This window comes from Daphnia carinata, chromosome 1, assembly GCF_022539665.2.
Source record: "Daphnia carinata strain CSIRO-1 chromosome 1, CSIRO_AGI_Dcar_HiC_V3, whole genome shotgun sequence".
Classification (NCBI taxonomy): domain Eukaryota; kingdom Metazoa; phylum Arthropoda; class Branchiopoda; order Diplostraca; family Daphniidae; genus Daphnia; species Daphnia carinata.
Genome location: NC_081331.1, coordinates 12449914 through 12471619, shown reverse-complemented (window position 1 = coordinate 12471619; position 21706 = coordinate 12449914). Strand labels below are relative to the sequence as shown.

The 21706-nt window shown below is 41.0% G+C and overlaps 2 protein-coding genes across 2 annotated transcripts in view; one reads left to right on the top strand and one right to left on the bottom strand.

Annotated features, from left to right (window-relative positions):
- LOC130691487 (uncharacterized) overlaps window positions 1-6416 on the bottom strand; it is a 29032-nt gene extending 22616 nt beyond the window's left edge. Inside the window, exon 1 of the mRNA XM_057514442.2 lies at window positions 2998-6416. Within this exon, the coding sequence (XP_057370425.1) occupies window positions 2998-5793 (2796 nt within the window). The 5' untranslated portion in view covers window positions 5794-6416. The remainder of the gene's footprint in view (window positions 1-2997) is intronic.
- The window catches only part of LOC130691055 (putative inorganic phosphate cotransporter), an 84085-nt gene extending 74840 nt beyond the window's left edge, over window positions 1-9245 (top strand). Inside the window, exon 12 of the mRNA XM_059495649.1 lies at window positions 9236-9245. The gene's annotated coding sequence lies outside the window, so the exon portion shown is untranslated. The remainder of the gene's footprint in view (window positions 1-9235) is intronic.
- Window positions 9246-21706: the final 12461 nt, after the last annotated feature.

The following is a 21706-nucleotide window of genomic DNA, read 5'->3' as shown; positions in this document are numbered from 1 at the left end:
AAGAAAAATTGGCTGCTTTTTTTTTATTTTTTATATGTGCCAAAGTTCAATGGACATTAATCATCCACTATTTCTTGAATGATGGTTCAATTCACGCGTGAAATGTCGGGATTTTTCTACGCATTCGTTGCAATCAAAACGGCGGAATTTCAATCGGCATGTCAAAGGCGCAACTTTCACCAAACGGGGCAAAGTAAACGATAAGAATTTAGTTAGAAAAAAAAAAGGCAGACTACATTTCATGATTTCTCCCGCGGTATAACCTTCCCGCGTAGATACTGTAAAAAATCGAGGGAGGGGGGGGGGGGGAGGGGTATCGAAGACAATGAGGTCGACCGAAACGGGCTAAAAATCCGAAAGCTCAACATGCGAGGATTCTGTTTCGATTATTTGGAATTCTTTCGATACACCAGATGCGCGAAAGATATCGACTCAACAACAACCGAAAGAATCTCCTCAGCATGAGATTCCCATGATAATGCGCATCGATTTGTTCTTATTCGTGGTCTCCTTTTATTTCTTCCTCATTTTTTTTTTTTTTTTCACACGCACATTCTATTAGAATCAAAGTTATTTTTAGGTTTTCTACTTAAAAGACTTGGAAAAGAAAAAAAAAAAAAAAAATCAAGCTCAAACCGAAACAATGGTTATAGTGTGTATCAAGATGGGCGCTAAGGGGATTTATATATACGAAGAACCGGATGTTAATCAGAATTGTCGGTTTTGCGTTCAGCGCTCTTGCGCTCTCACGCTCTATACCCTCGAACGCGAAGGGACTGTTGGCTGCCATCGTCTTCCACTGGCTGCGCTCGCTACCCATGCGTTACTTAGCACTGCTGTACCATTTCGTTTCTCTTTCTCATTGTTGTTGCGCTGTTTATTTACGTAGTTGGCCTTATTATACACACCTGCATTTGTGCGGCAATGATAGAAGAACATTGGAATGTCGTGAGTGCCCTCGAAAAAAGAGTATTTCTTTTTCTCTTGTTTATGTTTTCTTTTGTTATTGCTGTCGATTGGTGGCACAAAATGTACATTACTGATAAAACAGCCTCAACATCTTTTCAACGTCCCCTAACGTTCGGAATGCCGAAGCGGTGACTCACCGGGAGCTCCGATGTTTCGACGGTTGTAATAAAGAAACGTTGTTTTTTTGTTTTGTTTTTTAACTAACTCGAAATATATAGACAGACAAAAAAAAAAAAAAAAGGGGAGATAAAAAAAAAATATGTATAGGAAACAAGTAAAGGCAGACAACAATGACAATGTGGCAATGACAATGTTGCCGTGCAACATGACAACAATTCCAACAAGCCGAAAAACCGGCGGCCAATACATTCCTACACCGGTTGCGGATGCAACAATTGTCTGCTTTTGTCTATCTACCTGATCCTCCTCTCTTCCCCTCCCCCTACTCCTTGTCTGGTATCTAATCTATTACGTACTCCCTTCCGGACCGGATGTCACCCTCCCCCCGTCTCTATACAAACCTCCCCAAAAAAAAACAAAAAAACATGTCACCTATTGTTATACAATAGACAGACATGGATACTGGTTGTGTATATACATTTTACCTGTTTTCAATCAAAGATTTCCTTTTAATCAAATCAAAAAAGTTTTTTTTTTAATTTGTTTCGGAATATTAAATGAATTTTTTTTATACGTATATACATTTGAAAGCAAGAGGCTTTCTCTCTTTGAAATTCAATTAAATAATAGAGAAAATGAATTTGCATCTTCAAATCAAGACATTGGCTTGGCGCGATAAAAAAAAAAAAAATGAAATGAAATTCAAATCGCGAAGATTGTGTCATTCAAATGTCGCGCTTCGTGGCCGACGAAGATAAAAAAGAAAATGACAGGAAAAATATAAAACAAAACAAAAAAAAAAGATGCGCATAATAAGTCATAAAGCATAACAATTTCGAAGAAGAAAAGAGAAAATGAGGAAATGCAAGAGAAAACACAAGAGAAACAACAGCAGCAACTGTTGACCTCTTGGCTCCGTCATTTTCAAATTTGAACATTATACACAGCTGTTGTTGTTTTTCTTTCTCCATCCCGTTCGCTATCCTCCCTTTCCTAGCAACAAGGTGATTGACTTATTGATGAAGTTGAAGATTGTTGTTCAACAACGGAAACAAAAAAAAAAAAAGAGGAAAAACCTTCACCATGAGATCTTTGTTTTGTTTTTTTTTAAGGCAAGAAGGCGACTGGGATTGTGTGTGTGTGTGTGTGTGTGTGTGTGTGTGTGTGTGACTGAAACACCCCGCACACTTCATTAAAGCTTGGGAAAAAATAACAAGTTGCCCCGTAATCTTCCTCTACTGTGTTGGGAACGCGAGATCCTGTGATTATTCGATTGAATAAACAAACAACCAAATAAGAAAATAAAGATAGGAATAATGGAATTTAAAAAAAAAACAAAAAAACACAACAAACGCTTAAAGTTAATTGGGAAAGATGCGCTCGGTTGCTTACATCCCGCGGTTGCACGGAAACATTAGGCGTCTATATAACGAGCAAAAATCCCGCAGTTGTTTTCATTTGCCAGTTGCAGGGCATTTAAAGCCATTTAAAAAAAAAAAAAAAAGACAGAAGTAGAGGAATGGTATTTAAAAACAAAAACAAAAAAAACCTCAAAAACCCGCATTGGATCGCTTCCGCCCAGCGGCTGCGAGTTCTGTTTCACGCGTTTACTTCACACGCGTTCATCTTCAAATTCTCTCTCTTATTCTGATGCATTTCCCAGCTCAAAAAAAATATATATGTTCAGTGAGCTGGTTTGCAAAAAAAAAAAAAAAAAAAAAAAAAAATTGCCTGTTCCATCGAGCGTAACTAGTCGAACATTGACGGTCATCAGTGACATTGGTCCGATGAACGCAACAAAAAAAAAAAAAACAAAAAAAAAAAACCCGAACCGAGATCCGCCACGTCAAAAAAGCCATAAAAGCAGAAATGGGAATGAAGAAAAAAGGGGCGAAATAAAACAAGGACCTTGCGAAGTGGTGGCGGTTTAGCGGTCGATTGTTGCTGCTGCTGGAAAGAGGCATCTCGCCGGATGGCTGAATTATTATTCTTCGCTGCTGCGTGTCCGAATATTGCGGGCAACTGGCGCATTTGCTGCTGGAAACGTTGCTGCTGCAGCTGGTACTTGTGATGAAGCTGTTGCTGCTGCTGTTGTTGCTGCTGTTGCTTCTGGCGGTGCAATTGAAACGGAGGGAAAACGTGCGGTGGAGGTGGCCGAGACGGCGGCTGCGGAGGCGCGAATAAAGACGACGGCATGGGGGCCCTCAGTTGATAGGTGCCCGATCCGTTCATGCTGGCCGTAATGCGGCAGAGACCGCAGCCGCAATCGAGGAGTGCGGCTGGCGGCGGGAGCCAGTCGTGCCAGTAGACGGGATCCGCATTGCCGTTGCCAGCTGGCATCGACCTCTTGATACCAACAGCTCCGCCTCCGCCTCCGCGGCCTGTCACAGCCACGGCGCTCCGATGATGGATCAGGTCAGGAGCGCGAGAAAGGTCATCGTCGTCATCGTCTTCTTCTTCATCCACTTCCTCCTCTTCCTGGTCGCTGGTACGAGAGCGCCAATTGTGGCCGCTTGCCAGCGGCTCCGGCGTATCAGCTTCCGGAATCATGCCCGACGACGAGGAGAACACCTTCAGCTGGTGCTGCTGTTGCTGGGCTCGCTGATTCCACGGCTTACGTTGCCAGGCCTCCTGGCGCTGGATGAACGTCGGCAGGCGTTGCAACTTGACGCGGACGCGATTTTTGCCCCCGCCGGTGCGGTTTTCACGATCGCCGCGGTGCGTTTCGGACGAGTCGTCGGGCGAAATATCGGGCGGACTGTAATCGGCGTCGGCGGGCGGTGGCGGCCTGGGCAGACTCTCGAAACTGTCGCAATAGACGAGCTGCGATTGCGATTGCGAGTTGCTAATGGAATCCGACGTCTTGCGGTTGTTATGGCGACGCGATTCATCGTCCGACGTGATCAGATAGTCGTCGAGCGATTCGTAAGACGGGCAGGACGTCATCCGCTGTTGCTGCTGGTGCTGACCGATGGCCAGCGACGTTTGCGACAGGGCCTTGATCGGATGCAAGTGGTGGTACAAATGGGAATCGCTCAAGTCCTCCCAGCTGACCGTTGCGTAGTCTCGCTCGATCTCAAGGAAGCTGGCCGATCCGCCGATTGCTTTGCCAGCGCCCATCAAACCGGTCGTCGATTTGTTTCTCCTCTTGTGCTGTTGATCGAGCATCTCGTCGTAAACGGAGCCGCTCACTGGATAGCAGCTGCGATGATGGTCCATCGTGCTGCCATCATCGTACGATTTGGCATCGTTCAAATCGGGCAAAACGATCAAACTCTGCCATCGTCTCTCGGCCGATTTAAACGTCGGGGCCGACGTTTGTTTGCGACCCACCTGAACGGTGGTAACGGCCAGGGATTTCGGCCCGCCGGAAGAGATGTGCCATTTACTAGTGGCCGGTTTCCTACTGTTGGGCAATGTCGAAGAGGAAGTGGACGAAGAGGATGAAGAGAGGACTGAACCTGCCGGGTGATCGGCCGCCGTGGGAGACGACTGTTGCTGCTGCTGGACGAGGCGATTGCGCTCGCTTAAGCGTGGCAATTGGACCATCGTCGAACGACGGGGAGTCGGACCTCCTGTTATTACGTCCGCCGTGCCTACTGTCGTCGCCGGCTCGTCTACCGCAACACTTTTCCCAGCTGAAGTTGAAGTTGTTGTTGCCGGCAGGCGATCGTTTTTCTCCATCGATTCCCAACCGTAATCATCGTCACCTGTTGCACCTGCTCTCTGCGTGGAATCCTCGCAAAGCGTCGCCTCCGTACCCGACTCTTGTCCGTTCTCCATCTCGTGATGGCCGTTCAGGTCTTCGACCTCGTTCAACGGCTGATGGCGTGACTCGTCCTTAGACGGTCGCTTACTCGAACCGCTTGGCCATTCCTTTTTCGGATGTTGATCACCTACTGACTGTTGCTGCTCGGACGGATGGTGCGATTGGCTATTCCGCCTGGCGGCCGCCAGCCAAGACGGATACAAAATCGAAGCGCTTTTGCGCAGCATTTTGCGCACTTTTCCTTCGGTGACATTCGAAACTGGCGCCCCGTTTTGCGATGCGTCCATGAAACTCTTCGAGCGGCCCATCTTCTTGACCGTGTTGTCTTTAGTCGACTTGGACGCCCCGTTCTCGACTGCCCACGGGTCGTACGTGACTTCGTCCTCCTCTTGGAATTTGAGCGATTTCGATTGTTTGCCAGCCGTCTGCTTGGACTGGACCAGATCGGGCCGATCCAGGAATGAAACGGCTCGTCTCAGCGGTTGCGAATTGTTGCCTACCGTTGATTGTTGTTTCTTCATAGCTCCGCTGCTGCCGCCGACTTGCGTGGCTCCTGGTGGCGGTGGCGGAGGTAGTGGCAACATGGGCGGATGACTGCGCAATGAGCCTGGTTGCTGCGGATGACCGCGCAGCGATCCGGGCTGCTGTTGATTGCTGGCCCACAGATGCGCTTGAGGTTGGACGAGGTGAGGTTGCGATGAACGAAACAGGTATTTGTTATTAGGCGACTTGTCCTCGGGTGGATCACGATGACCGTCGAATACCGGAGCGAAAGAAGAGTGATGAGATTGCGGTCCAACGACACGAACGGGGGGCATCCGCCATCCGCCGCCAGGTCCGTGACTCATCGGACCGGTCAGGACATAGCGGTTGGCAAGGTGATCGGATCGCAAGGAAGGCGGAACAACTTTGCCTTCACGTACGCGAAACGCCATGTCGTTAATTTAATTTTTTTTTTTTTTTTTTTTTCTATTTCCTTTTGTTCTTTTTCTTGTTTCTATTTTTTGCTTCTTTTTCTTGTTCTATTTGCGTGACTGAACCCGAACGCACGAACAAAATCAAGAATTTTTTTTTTTTACTGGCCAGTTCCGCTCGTTAGCGCACAATCAAGGAAAGACAAAACAAAACAATCGAAAATTTCCTACGATTCTTCACTATCGGTCCAAACTATAGGACTCATTTTTTTGTTTTTTCTTCAAATTTTTTTCCCGGAACAAGAAACTTAATAAAAAAAAATAAAAGTTTCGTCAACGTTTCAATTTCATCGGTGAGTCGATTCACTTTCACGACGATTGTTTGTTTTCCAAATTTCTTCTTCTACGTAAAGAAGAACTGGAAAATAAAAAGCAAAGGCAAAATTTGTCAGGGAGACACACACACACACACACACACACACAGCGCGCACAACAATTCGATAATGTAAATGTCCTTTTTATATATTTCAAAAAAAAAAAAAAGGAGAGGAGTCCCAAATGAAAAAAAACAAACAAACAGTGGCGCTAGACGTGGATGGTTCTATTTTTCAAAATACTGCTGACTGCCGAAGAGATGTTGACTGTTGAGCCGTTGGCTCTCAACTGTCTGCTTCTTTTTCCACTACGTTCGGCTATAGACTGAAAGAAAAAAAAACTACCTGTACACTAGCAGCTAGTTTCTCCTTTCCTCCACCCCTTTTTTTTTCTTTTTTTCTTCCTTTTACCCATTCGGTTTGTATGTGTTGCTGGAACACACACACAAAAAAAAAAGTGGGTGTTTCGGGCTCCTCCCATATTGCCACAAGCAGAAATAAAAAGCACGGTAGACTTTGGCCGGCAGACTCACTCGACAGTTGCAGTTGCTACGTAATGCAACACATAGTTCGTTCATTCTGCGTTATGAAAAATTCTGTTGTAACGTTTATTTTTTCTTTTTTTTTTTTTTCTTATCCATGGGATTGCGATGAAAAAAAATAATAATTAGCGGCACCCAGCAAAATCTGCGATTTTGTAAGAGACGCGCTACACCTTTAGCGGACTCTCTATTTTTGTTTTTACCTTTCTATGCGCTGAGGGCCGCAGCGCGGATGTAGGGCAGGCTTGCTTACATGTTGTTGCTGTTTTTTGTTTTTTTTTATACTATTGTATGTGAATATTTAGGGGAAAAAATAATTACTTTTTAAAAGATTTGCGGAGACGAATTATTCGCTTTGTCATCATCGATAGAGCTAACTCATTGCCAGATAGAAACTCTTTAAAAAACAAAAAAAACAAGGACAGTTTAAAAAAATAAAACAGAAGAAAAAAATAATAAAACACAGGCAAAGCCATCAATTAAAGAAAAGTTTTTGTTTTTATTTGTTTAAATAGCAGGACGGCAACAACAAAAATTGTAGTCACGGCTCTCTTTCTCTCTCTTTACAAGAGCCAAGAAAAAAAGGACGAGCCGGACTTTTTTTTTTGTGTGTGGTATTTAATACCCGCAGTCTTCACATAAACAACAAAATAATCTGTCAGACAGTTGGGTCTACGTCCGGCATGTCTTTTTCTATTTTTTTTTATTTTTTTTATTTTTTTTTTTTGTTCTGGTCTCAACGCAAAGGCGGCACTACAGAACGTGAAAAACGGAGAAACTGAGGAAGAAAAACAGGAATGGCACCCGACATCGGGTCTTTTAACGACCGTTGTTTGTTTTCTGTGTTTTTAATTTATATTATGTTTCTCTTATGAGATGGGAGGGAAGGTTTTTTCTTCTTAAAAAAAAAAAATAGGCGAAAAGAAAAACAAACTGTGGAACGTTAGCAGTAGGAGAAACATGTAGAAAAAAAACCGGAAGAACAGCTTACACCGACAGCCCGTGGGCTGTTGAAGAAGCAAAACTAAAAAAAAAAACAAAAAAACAAAAGAAGAAGAGACGAGTTCAGCGACCGGCTATACGTGGTGTGTTTTTTCAACAGGTCGAAGTCCAGAAAACTGGTCTTTCATTTTTTCTTTTTTAAATTTCTAATCTCTCGTTGCGTTCTATCGGTCACCACGTTCATGGTACATAGCAGGAAAAAAAAAATATTATTCACTAAAAGAAAAAAGGTTATACAGTATATGTGGCATGGGTTCATCCGTAACGGGTAGGGAAAAAAAAAAACCCAAAAGAATTCTTACAAATTAGAAAATGCAATGACTCCAAAATGGATAGTGGCAAGACGAGAAATGGGAATACATTATAGAGAAGAGAAAATTCCGCGGTCGAAAATGTCTTATCGCGCTCCAGTTGGCTGTTTTTTTTTTTGTATACCTCCTCGTATTTTTATTCATTTCTTTTCAGAACTTGTGACGCTTCAAACTCCACCTTACACCCTTTTTGCTCATCACGCATACATGTAAACGAGAGGAGAAACGAAGAAGATCTAGAACACAGTTTTCAAACGACTTTCATGGGACGACCGTACACCATGTATAGGAAATAACCGCATTTTTGTAACACGCGTGCTTGCCCAAAAGTTGACACTTTTCACCGACCGGAATGCCTCCCCTTTGCAATCGTGCTCTTTTTTTTTTTCATGTTTCACACGCAGGAGCACGACGATCAGAAAGAAAAGTCCAGTTGACACACGCGCACAGTTTTTGGCTTGAAAGAGAGGAAACTAATTAAAAATTATCTGATGGGAATCGAACAGTAAAAAAAAAAAAAAATTAAATTGGGGGAAAGAAAAAACATTCCGATCAGAGGGACATAAAAATAGTTAACAGTCACGCAGAGCTACGGGATACGCGTGTAACTGTGTACGGGGTGGAAACGAGATTGACCGCACATGAAAAACTACCAGCGTTGCATTCTTTTTTCTGTTTGGTTCCCCCCATTTAATTTATTATGCTGACGGGGGTGGAGACGTTGAAAGAAAAAAAAAAATAAAATAAGGATTATGTGCGGATTGTTTCCAAACGATGTTTGAAAAAAGAAATGGGGAAGCAAAAAACAGCGACAAACAATTGACAAGATGAATGACTATACGATCGTGGAATTCATCGTTCCGTTATGTACGAGTCTCCGCCCCCACAGCGGAAAAATTCAACACATAAAAAAAAAAAAAAAAGAGAAAACAATATGCACACAACATATTGGTTATTCAGGGTTTTTTTTTTTTTTTTCTTTTCTTCCTCGTGTCTGTGAGTATGTGGCGTACTTAATATAACGGCGAGTTAGCGTGGCTCGTTCCATCAATGAACGCCGGTTTGTTATACACAAAAAGACGTTAGCCTCTCTTGCGATTTCACTTCGATGTCAACGAGAGCGGCCAGCCCGCCCTCCTCTCTTCGTCTTCTTTTCCCCATTTTTCTTTTTTTTTTTTTTTCGTATACACGTCGCCATCGTAAAAATGGGCCGACGTTAAAAAACAAATCACAGTATGTAAATTTTCGGCTAAAAAAAGAATTCACGCTGCACAGATGATGACGTAAAGAAAAGAGTCCTCAACAAAATGTCGCATCTAATAGACAAGGGAAAACCAAGGAAAAAGTACTTATGAAGATGTTTATGGAAAAAAAAAAGTAACAGTTAAGGACGTTTAATGATTTTTGCCGTTAGCCGAACGGTTAACAAACCGAAACATGTCACAACGCAAGAAAACCATAAATATACCTGGAAATGTTCACTCTTTTTTTTTTCCCCCAATTCACTTTTGTTTCAAGTTCCAAAATATTGAATTTGCATTTTCATTAATTTTTTTTTTTACTTTGCGCATTGCGTCAGCATTGAAAGCCTGTTGGGCCTTAGCCGCTGGGCCGATAGCACGTCTACGCAACAGTTGAAGATAGCGGCAATGACATAAATCAATACATAAATGAATAGCTAAACGAAAAAATGACGTCCTACAGCCGAGTGTGTTAAGATTGCGCAGTCCATCACTTTCACTCACAAGGTCTGCGCACAGTGGGCCAACTTCGACTCTAGGAGCCTCAAAATCCGTGCCCCGGGATGAACAGACGATCAAAACAGCACGTTCGCTTTGCCTCTTTATTTATTTTTTTTTTTTCAAAAGTAGAAAATTCTGTGGGAAGAATGAACGAACAAGAAAATGCTGTGTTCTCTCTATAATTTTCACGTCTTTTTTTTTTTTTCTTGTTCCTTTTCGTTGAAATACTGTATTAAAGTGTGAAGGGAAATATTGAAGCTGAACGATGAAGAAGTGGAAGGAACAAGACCTAAATTTCATGTGACGATGAGAAATCAACGAGAAAGTCGGCCCTGCCGTGCGTCGTTTTTTCTTCTTGTTGGATATGAATGGGGAAATCACCATCATTTTCTCAACTCTTTTGCTGGCTGTCTCTTCTCCTTTTTCCATCGTTCCATCACACGATCGTTGATGATTTCCATCTCAGTTTTATCTCCTCCTCTTCTCTTTTTCATATTGCTCGTTCCCCCTTTTGAAATTCCACTGAAAAGAGCTTAGGTTTTATTGTTAAGCAGAAAAAAAAAATAAGAATGGGATAAAAGAGGGGGGAGGGGGGGGATTGATCTGCGATGGTTAATCAGGGAGTGGCTCATCCCTCTTTTCAGCTGTGTCATTCCAAAGCCGAGGGATTTCCATCATCATCCGGTCGGTCGAGCAACTCCTCATTGGCTCTGACGACATTACGTGCGCACCTTAATTTTCCAGTATGATTACCCCCCCCCCCACAGAGCTATTAGGGACAGGTGCTGCAAGGTAACGTTGTGTAATAAAAACCGGATAGATTGGACCAACCCATTGCAACGACCCCAGTCACAGGGATTATGAACAACCTCCATCCTGTTTTAAATATCGTAAGCTCTTCCTTTTAATTCCCCGTCGATGGGCTTTTATTCACATACGAATAGGGGGGAGGGGGAGCTATGAGAAGGATTGTTTTCTGTTTACCTGTAGAACATTCGTTTCCCTATTGTCAACGTTGACTCATCAGAGAATTCCTCCTTCCTTTACTAGTGAGTCTTATCCGTCTAGGACTAAGGGTTTTCAAAAATTGCGAATTAAAATGAATGAATGTAAAAAAAAAAAAAAAAAAAAATGGAAAGAATAATAAGAGGGATGGACTAGAGAGATAGATAGAGGAGAGTTGAATGAGCATTTAGTGTTGGATCAATAAAAAAAAAAACATCTCGTCCTCCTCATGGCCATTATCATCAAGATGTGAGTGTGTTATGTCCTGCACATACCACTAGCCTGCTGGGTCACATGACGGATGATGAGAGATAATCACACGGAATATTTAAATGATGTAGACATATAAAGACATGGACGTTCGTTTGATATAACAAAACGACGTTCTCAGAGTGAATTAAAAATGAAGGATAGTGTAGTCATAATAAAACGGAACTATCCGTCTACTCCGCCTTTGCCATATAGTTCCGGCCAGAGTGGTAGGGGCTCTAAAGCGTAAGGCTCTCGGGAATCTAAGCTTTGCTTTACATATTTTAAATATTGCGCAGAAAAGACAGAAGAGAACGTTGCTCAAATTCATACGCTCCTCCTATATGTCATCTTTACAATAAGTGCACGTACCTAGTGTACACTGCCGACTAATGTAAGGCTGAAAAATCTTCAAAGCTCTTTCTCTTTTTGGCTTCCATCTTTTGTTTCCCATACAGGTCTGGGTGTTTTGCTTTTTTTTTTATCTCCTCACTTGAATAGAATAAAAAAAAAAGACAAGGCATCCTCCTACTCTTGTCTATTCTTTGGAGGTTTGCGAAGGGCCTTCTCCTCGTAAAGCCGCGCTCTAGCGCATACATCACGTAGACAGCAACCGGCCGAGTATGTACAATCAACCGCAGGGAGATATATCGGTCAAGGCTTCATGAAATCTTTTCATCCTTTCCCAACAGGTTGAATTGTGTGTGGACAAAACAAAAGGAGGGCCGGAGACGGTTCTTTGGACATGACGACCCTCTTTTCTTTCAAAAAAATCTAATTGAAAAAGTACGGAATAAAATAAACGCCTTCGTAAGTTTGTTTTCCTTTCTCCGGTACAACGCAAACAAAATATTTGAAATAAAATGGCGAAGCGGAACGTAGCTGCGTGACAATGACGACACGCATACCTGTTACACCATCGCACTTCATGACGCCGTAGGGGCCGAGCTCGTTATCTACGTGACCTACAGGACGCTCAAGAAACTGGTGAACTCTTGTTTTACTATGACGCCATTGTAGAGAAGGCCGTCCGCAAATTCGAGTGTCTGGTTCTCATAAAACATATTGGACTCCTTTTCAAATTTGATCAGAATGGCGATAGGCAATTAGATATAGAAGTCTCACACTTTGCTGAGTTACGAAGTACAAAACGGTAAAGTGCAGTCCACATTTGCTATAGGCTATTTATTTGACCAATATCATTTTGTCGGTTGTGTTTTTTTTTACGAGGTAAATGGAGAGGCGGTATGTCGGTGTCATTATTGAAAAACAAACAGGGACCTATAGTGCTGCTGGGCAGTCCGTGACGTTATTATATATGTGTAGCATGGGTGTAAAATTAAAAAAAGGAAGGCGGCCACTCCTTTTTTCTCTCCCGCACCCGTTCGTTTGCTTAGACTAGTATAACCCGTTGGGCCGTCACCTCCGGCCAGTCTCTATTAGTTCGGCAGTATAGTACTAGCATAGATATCTCTCCTATCTTTTTTTTTTTGTGTCTCAAGGTCCTCTCGCCATGCGCAACATGTTGAAATCGAGACGCCAGCTGCATAGTCAAAAACCTCAATAGAAAGAAATGTCCAAGAATGTGTCCCATACGATGCCATGCCTCGTTTTCGTTATAGATATACACACGGCTCGCGATACACATAAAAAAAATTTTATACGTATTAACAAAAACCTTGAAATCCAACTCTCTCGCCTTATTTGATTGGAATAAAAATGCGTACGAGACGCGAGAGAGAGAGAGAGAGAGAGAAACACACACAAAAAAAGGAAATCATTGGAAAGAAAACAATTCGTTTGATGACCAACGACGATGGTCATTTTTTATGATGTGTGCCGTTTGTTTATTTGTTCCATCCTTTCTATTCGGTACATTGTTCTAGGGGGGTATGTGGGCAGATGATTCCACCTCTTTCTTAATTTGAAAAAAAAAAAAGAAAACGTAGCATTCTTTTTATGTTTCTCTCCGTCTTGATTTGATTTGAAACCGACCATTGTTGCCTATTATCACGTACGCTGCTTGCCGCTGATCGAGTTTGAATCGTCCAAATCTTTCGACCGTCGTGCTTGTCGTGATGTTTTCAACGACCTTGCTTATTCGTGTGTTCGTTTAACTAGTCGCTGTTAAGTATTTGGGTTGTTTAGTAGATCGACAGTACCCTAGTATTCAGATTACGAAAGAGAGAGAGAGAGAGAGAAACGGGGGGGGGAGTTATCTTTGACGTTCTTAATGTTTCTTTCTCGTGCAAACGCACTAACTCTATAAGAAAGAAGAATCGAAAGACACGAAAAATACAAAAGACTTTCCCTCTCTGTAAATCATTGGAAGTCGGGACTAGCGCGTTGTGTATACGGGGCGCTAGAATTCGAATAGAGATAGTGAATAATGAGTGAGTGTGAAACATCTGAGAAGGAACATGGGTCGTAAAATGGCGTGGTTCTGTGGCCTAGTGCTAGTCAGTTATTACGATGATATTGTTATGATTTTTCTTTCTCGGTTACAGATTGTGTTTTTTTTTTTTGCTTCCCAGCTCACGAAATAGAGGGGCAAAGGACGTCAACAATCTCCTAGTCATTCGTCTGTTCGATGCCTCTTTGTGTATTCAGGAATGGGCAAAAAAAAAAATAAATAAATACACTTCAATTTATGATTGACGTCAAAAACGCAAATTGTGATTTTATACGAAAAGGTTTGTTATGAACACCTTGTAGCGTCACGTAGGTGTTTTTGCATTCACCTTTCCAATCTGCTTGTAATTCTTCTTGCGTTGCGGATGGCAGAAACAAGACACTCGAAAATAGACTTTGTTTGTTCACGTTGCTGTTCTATTTCCCAATTTTTTGACATCTAAAATAAACAAAACATAGCCTACGCCCTTTGGCGTTTGACGACTTGTAATAAGGTCTCCCGCAAAAACACTGACAGCGGCACAGTGTGTACAAAGTACGGTAATTTTTTTTTGTTTTGTTTTTTCAAGCCAATCGGGTTATGGGATCATCGCTTTTGCCTGTAATCGTGTATAGTCGGGAGTTGTCTGTGTGTGCAAGACATAACCAGTTTTTTTTTTCCCACCCAGCCTGCCCCTTCACTCACGTGTAGAAGCAGCGCGCTGAAAGTAACGAGTTCCAATTTGCCTTTTAACAATGGCATTTTCCAAAATTGGCAATTCTAGCCGACTAGAATACGAAAAAAGAAAAACTTGCTCGATAAGAATGTTGATTATTTGAAGGTGAACTGTTTCGGCATAGAGAAATACATTTTTCGAAATGCGCTTTGGCGAAAAAATGGACAGTCTATTCGCCATCAGCGTTTTGAAATGGAAATCAAGCGGTAGTGGCATCATCGCAAAAAGAGAGTGATGGTGAGAGAGAGCGAGAGATCGTTAATGTTAAGTCAGTCTACAGCAGCAGGTCAAGGTATAGGTTAGGTCTTCTTTCGCTTCATTTGCCTTTGGGTGGTAGATAAAACAAAATCATTGCGCTCCATTTTGATTAGCGGACGCTTTAAATTTAAAAAAAAAAGAAGGTGAATTAATTGCCTGCGAGAATCAATAGAAAACAGCGAACGTATGATGTAATTAAGAAGGAGTTTTATTTATTTTTTTTTTTGCTGCTTTTCAACAAGTCGAGTCTGCCGCTGCCCTCCTTTTGTGAAATTGTTTTCAAAATATTTAGCTGGGTCATAACACTTTATAAGCCACTCTCACCTCGATGGTCGTCTATATGTAATTAGTCTTCGTGTTGGCTTATATATATTTAATGTAGACCATAGAGTTATACGTCCGTCAAAAAAAAAAGTGAAAATTTCTTTTCAACTTGAAAATAAAATTCAGATTGCGAACGGGTCGTAAACGCGTCGTGCACTAACGACATTCTTTTGTTTTTTTGTTTTTTTTTTGTTTGCTGCTACACATTTTCACCACTTTTTTTTGTTTAGCGTTCATTAACGCTAGCCCTGATATTCACACGCACATGTTTGGACCTCGTTTTTTTGTTTAATGATTATTGTTTTTAATTCCAATCAGAAAAAGAGATTCAACCCCTTCCCCCTCCCTCTAATTATTATTCCTTTATTGGTTGGAATTGGAAAAAAATTATATCTATCAAACGAATTCAAAAGTCGATTAGAAAAAGCGAATCATTCGGTGGCCAGACTGCGCACCTACGCCAAATAAATTTGAAACCGCTTATTCGGATCGAGGTTTGTGAAATGCTGGACTAAGTGCCAGTTTATAACAGCACGCTACATAATTTTTTTGCTTTTCCCCCCTCACAGGTATTTATAAAACATTAACACACGTGGTGGAGGAGCTGTGCGTGTTGTTGCATTGCTTTCTGCGTAGGTTGTGAAGAATAGAGAAGACACGCGCGCTCGTTTGTTACGTGTCAGTTTCCTTTCGCATGACTGAGCGTCGTTTTCCCGACAAAAAAAAAAAAAAAACGAAATCGAAAGTTTTTCTTGCTCACTGATCTTTGCATCTACATACGGTTTACAATAATCGGCCTAAACAACGGATGGGCAGGTCCACATCGACGGGTGAGAGGGGAGAAAATGAGAGATGATGATAGCGTTTTGCTTTTGCATCGGAGATCTACACGTGAGGCAAAGAATACAAAAACATGTGAACTCTCTTGTGAGTATAATGCTATCAAAGACGATGATGGAATGATATAGCCCGGCAGCATAATTAACCTCATTAAAGCAGAAGAAGATAAGGTAGCGACGCCGGAGTAAAACAAAAAAAAAAAAACACGAATGAATGAAAGAGAAAGTGAATAGTCGGTGGGAACTCTTCCCTTTTTTTCTTCTTTTAGATATTCAGATTAACTCAGCACTCCTTATTTATTTATTTTTTTGCTTGCCTGATGAAGTGTTTGCCGAGATGATGTCTTTCTTACGAAATATAGTTCGCCATGTATATCATAAAATAAGCTTATAGTGTTCCCGTTATTCATCCCTTTCTCAGAGGTGAATTGCGTAAGAGAATACCATGCAGGGCCACCCGAGTTCTTTTCACTTTCTACACACACAGGTAAAAATGTGTAAGAGGCTGTCGGTTTCTGGTGCCATGTCCATGCTATTGTTAAAAAACAAAAAAAAAATCGGGTTCTTGTTATACCAACAGCATGGCGAATGCGAACAATTGTTTGGCGGCCGGGCGATCAGCAACACGGGGGTCTCTTTTGGACGCGTGATTGCAGCGAGCGTGAGGATGTAACGCACAGGAAAATTTGCCCAACAGGTAAAAAAAAAATAAATAAGAATACACTATTATAATGCAGCACGAAGAGGCGCCATTGTGCCTTCTTTTTCTTGGGCCATGCAGTAACATATAAAGCCTAACACGCTTTATTTATTTTCTTTTCTCGGCCGTTCCCATCATCGGCCAGCAGAGTGTACAAGTATACGGTAACCCATCATTGGGCACGATTTAGTTCGGAGAAAAAGAGAAAGAGAACTGGCGTTCGTTTTTCTTTTTGCAACTAAACGAGATGATGAACGCGACGTTTAGTAGTTTGCGTTATAGACTTTTTCTTTTCGTGCTGTTGGGTACACCACAGACACCTAGTTTATATATAGAACACACAAACGGCTTCTTCTTTTGTTTCATTTTTCTTTGCCGCAAGTTGTCGCCTTGTCGGTTCGAGGTTTTTTTTTGTTTTGTTTTTTATTCATTATTTCCAAAACCAACATAGAAAGGAAAAATGATTATGTTTCCATTTTTTTACGTGTGTGGGAAATTTCGAATAACAAGTGCAAGTTTAAGTGCCCTACTGTCAATAATGTTGTTTGCAGGTATGTATAAAACAGCTTTACGTGTGTATAGAAAAGGTATATTCTGAAGTTGCTCACTTTTTTTTGTTTCTTTATTACGCGAAAACGATAAAAAAAAACATGGCTATAGAAGAATTTATACAAGAGGCACAATGTATAAGAGAACATACTCAAGAGTTGCATTCGTCGGAAAGAGATGGGATTATATGGCCGTTAAGACGTGCAACTTTCACCTCATCTCCTTTGGCCGTCTATACACTCTTGTTATCTGTTGCTTGTATCCGACTCACGAAGCGTCCGCATGTGCGAAAAAAAAGCTCCTTTTTTTATGTATTATTTCTTTCTTGTTTAAACGACTGACGACGGCCACAAGAGCCCAGCAAAAAAAAAAAGGAATAAGCGGGATTTTCTGGGTGTGTAAAGAGAAAATAAAAAGCCATTTCACGGCCAAATCGGACAACAAAGGAAGGTCGAGCACGACGGATAGATACATAAGATATAAGCCGAAATGGCAGGCTCGTCCTCAGAAAGGCGAACGTAACATACCGAATGAAAAGCGCAGAAAAAGAAAGGAAAGCTTATGTTTTTGGATCTTGTAGTTTTCACGAAAGAAAAATGTGTCCGCAGAGAAAACAAGCGAGCGATACAGAAGGACAAGTTGAAGTTCTTGCTACCTAATGGATCAACAGTTCGTAACAAGTGCAAAGAAGCAACAAAAAAAAAAAAAAATACGAGGAATTTATGGAAATTAAATTTAAACAAAAAGTGGGAACTGTGGTAAAGAATTTAAACGGTCAAGCATTTCAGCACAGACCTTATGGACGAAAACAAAAAAAAAACATAGCGAAAGAGAAACCCAAATTTTCACGGTTACGTTGCTCGCAAATCGGCTGCAGCGGCGCCCGTCGTAATCATAGCTTCTAATAACAGGTCGTCTATACACACAGACACAGGTGTATGCACTCAACGTTCAATCGAAAATAATGTAACGAGTGAGAAAGGACTAGTAGAACATACCTCGCTAAATCCCGTTGTTTTGTTTGTTTTGTTTTTTTTTTCACGATAAAATAAAAAAAAACAAGAGAAGGAAATGTCTGTAGGAAAGCGTCCGTGCCTTTTTGTTACGAAAAAAAAAATAAAAAGCCATACGCGTGACACCCGTGGCGAATCGAACTCGATTCCTTGTAGGATGTGCTACGTGTGTTTATTACGTGCAAAGTTCTTTCTTTTCGCTGTCCGTTTTCTCTATTTATTTATTTTTTTTTTTCTTCTCTATTTTATCGACTGTTGTTTATTCGTTTGTTGGCACTGGCTCATTAACGTTAGCCCACAAACAACAGTAGGGCAGCTAGAGAGCGATTACCCATAAATATTCACGACCTCATAGCCTGTCAACTGATTATACGAGAGACTCCACCCTAGTGCAACTATTTTTAATCGCCCACGTCGTCTGTTAATAAAATATTTTCAAAAAATTCTTTACAAACGAAATCGGCTCGTTAAAAATGGCAAAGCAACAAAATGTACTGGAGCTTGACATTTAATAGTTATTAATAGAGCTCTCTATATTTATTGCTTTTTGAAAAGCGCAAAATCGCGTTCAAACTAACCAATCAACAACCCATATAGAGAAAGTGACTGTCATCGCTCCGGTTATAGAAAGAAAAATGGCTGTGGTGGACTTGCGGTTGTGGTGATGATTTTTTTTTTCTTTCTTTTTTCAATGAGGGCTTTTTTTTTTTTTTGTAAAGGCCGGATATTAGACACGCAGTCGGCCGGTTGTTCAATATCCAAAGATGAGGTGCGTTGGAAAGATGAAACGGCCGACTTGCACTTTCTCTCATTTTGCGTTTAGAAAAACAAGAAGCGAACGTCATTGAAAATTTCATCTTTTTTGCTGAATAAAATTATTTCGATTCGTTTTTTTTTATTCTTGCCTCGAGGAGCTTTTGGATTCGAACGCAGCTGGTGCTGCGGTACTACCGCGAAAATGATGAACAAGTGTTGATGATGGAGAAAAGGCGGCATGTAGAGGCTCTCACCAATTTCCCTTTTTTTTTTTTCACCATATCGACATATATCCCACAGGGAGGGGGGGGGTGCCCAAAATGCTATGTAATCTTTCGAAGATTATTGACGTGAAAAAGAAGAAACGGGATAACGGAAGAGCGAAGAGAAAAAAAAAAGAGAAACCAGAAGAGGAGGACGCATATAGTTACAACGATTATTGAATAATGTCACGGCAGGGATTTGTTTTTAAAAAAATAACAATTGAAGCGCTTTCGTTTAATAAGAAGGTGAAATTCTGCAAATAATAGGGAAAAATAACCCTCAGCTCAAAAAAAAAAAATATAGTCTAAATAAAAATACACTCAAGTGTATATTTCTGATAATAACTGGGGTCGGTCCCTTTCATATTTTCCTTACGAGTGGCTGTTATTTTGTTTGGTTTAAGGCTAACACACCCAAAGACGGATGCTAACGGTAAAATGAAAAGAAAAAGTCTCTTGGAAATCAATTGTGGGTGCCTCTTTAAAAGAGAGGGGAGACATTGAAAAACTTAAAAAAAAAAACATTCGCCTTAAAGTGAAAAATGAATTTCCCTTTATTTTTTGCTTAAAAGAATTAGACCCCTACGTCAATGTGGTACATAATCGCACAGCGTCGAGTGTTTCCTATTGATGTCGTACTGCGGGCAAAGCCCCATGTAATTGGGTCTTTCCTTATTCGCATTGACTCAAGAGCTCTTTAACAGTTTGTCGTGTGCATCTCGTGAAAGAGAAAAAAAATAATAGAAAACCCCGATATAATTTTAAAACGCTAGCGTGTGTAACACGCAAAGAACTTAAAAAAAAAAAAGAAAAAAAAACACCGTTAACTATTTAGAAAAAATTAAAAAAATAAATATTCTCAAATTATTTCCCCGCATATAGATTTTTACGACCAAGAGAAAAACGTGCAAACGTGGTCTGACGCTCGTTGCTGGAGGATCGAGCCTAACGCGGGTCGTTAAAAAATAGGACCATCATATTCTTCGAAAAAAGACGCTCGTGAAAATGAAAAGTGAGAGAGTGAATGCCTATGCGAAGTTTGTTGTAGGTCGGAACGTTGAACGTGTGATGATGTTTGGTGTGTACCATTAAAAACGAACTACTAGGGCAAGGTAACCGAAACAAAAGGAGCTAAAGGGCAGCAGCGTATACGACGAAGATTATTTTCAAAATTAAAAAAAAACAAAAAAGGCAAAAAAAAAGAAATCATTATCACGTTACGAAGAATCAAGCCAAAGCTGTTTTATTTCGCTCCTCGTGTAAAGTATATACCAATCTTCCAAAATTTAGAAAACAGCGGAGAAAAGAAAAGAAAAGGTTAGGTCAGGTAAAACGTGTAACGTTTCGCTTGATTATTCGCGATCAGGTGAATCAGCGTAGCGTAGTGACAGAAACAAAAATCGCGCATTTTTCGACGATAGATTTTAGAAGTGAAAGTTTGTTATCGAACTTGGTGGCACGGAAACTACTAGTAAACAGTTGGGTTAATACACACGAAAAATAAAAGAAATCGAATCCATCTTGGTAACGGTGTCTGGCGCCTGTAATTGGCGTATCGATGTCCGATCTTTTTGCCTCGTTTGATGATGGTGAATAAAAAGCAAAAGGGATACATTAACAATTAGATGAACACACCTGTTTGCTAATTAGGTATGTACTCCTCCCTTTCGAAAAATGACGGTTAGAACAAAAAACAAAAAAAAAAAGAACGTCTTTGCCACTTTCATTTGCAGATCAGCTAAAAACCCCATCATTTTCATTTCCTTATCTTTTGGTCTTGTTGGTGCAGTTTGTTATCGATACGGAATCAAGCGACCGGCTCTGAAAACACCGCGAATGTCTGCTCTCTATTTCACACTCTCTTTCGCTTCCATCTCACGTGTGCAACGGCACATAGCAGACGTGCTAGAAAGGGAGTTGTGAGGAAGAAAAACAGTGACATCAATCGATTCTTTTGATGCCAATGCATGTGAAAATTTTTAGTAGAATAAAAAATACGAAATATGGAGACAGAAGTGGAGCAAACGAACAATAGGTACGTGTCAGTATTATAAATATATGCACACACGTTCCCCAATAGACTGGCACGTCTCATTCATCCTCGTTATACATTCGTTTCTGTGCTACGTTTCACAGGTTTTAAAAAAACGTAGCGCGTACGTTTCTAAATATATTTAAAATCCTTTCCTTTTATATCGCATCGGAATTCAGACCCTGTCCAGTTTGGGCCAACGCCTCGATGTTTTCTAAAAAAAAAAAAAAAAAGGTCATCGTGAAAATTCAGTCTGCTCGTTTCACGCGGTGCAAATGGCCAAACAGCGTCGACGAATGAAACGGAGCTCATTAGTATTCACGGACCATCTTTGAGGTGGTAGAACGCGAGTTCCCTTAAGACTATGATTCTCGTTTCAGAAATGGTCACGAAAGAATCTTGTGAGAGCGACAAACATTGCTGAATAATATACAAAGTGAGAACAGTTAATTATTCATCTCTCATCTTCACTTCCGTTCGTCGTGAATCAAACGCGAGCTTCTATTCTTTTCACGCTTGGAGCCATTCTCTCACTCGTTTATCTTTTTTGTTGTTGTTGAAACGTCGCTTTCAATATTTTAACATCCTAGTTTATCCGTGTAAACGTCAGACTGCAATGCTTGTTGAGCACTTCAGAGCTGAATGTCAATTACATGCGGGATTTAGCAGCCTGTCAGTGAATATGCTAATGACTTCAAAAATATATTAACAAATAAATTGACTGGAACTCCAAACGTATACGCGCTCGAGATATTTTTTAGGTCGACACAGTCGGCTGCATTAGTAAATAGATGCGTTACAATAATGGAAAGCAATTAGAAGAATAGTCTGCGGTAAAAAAGAAACA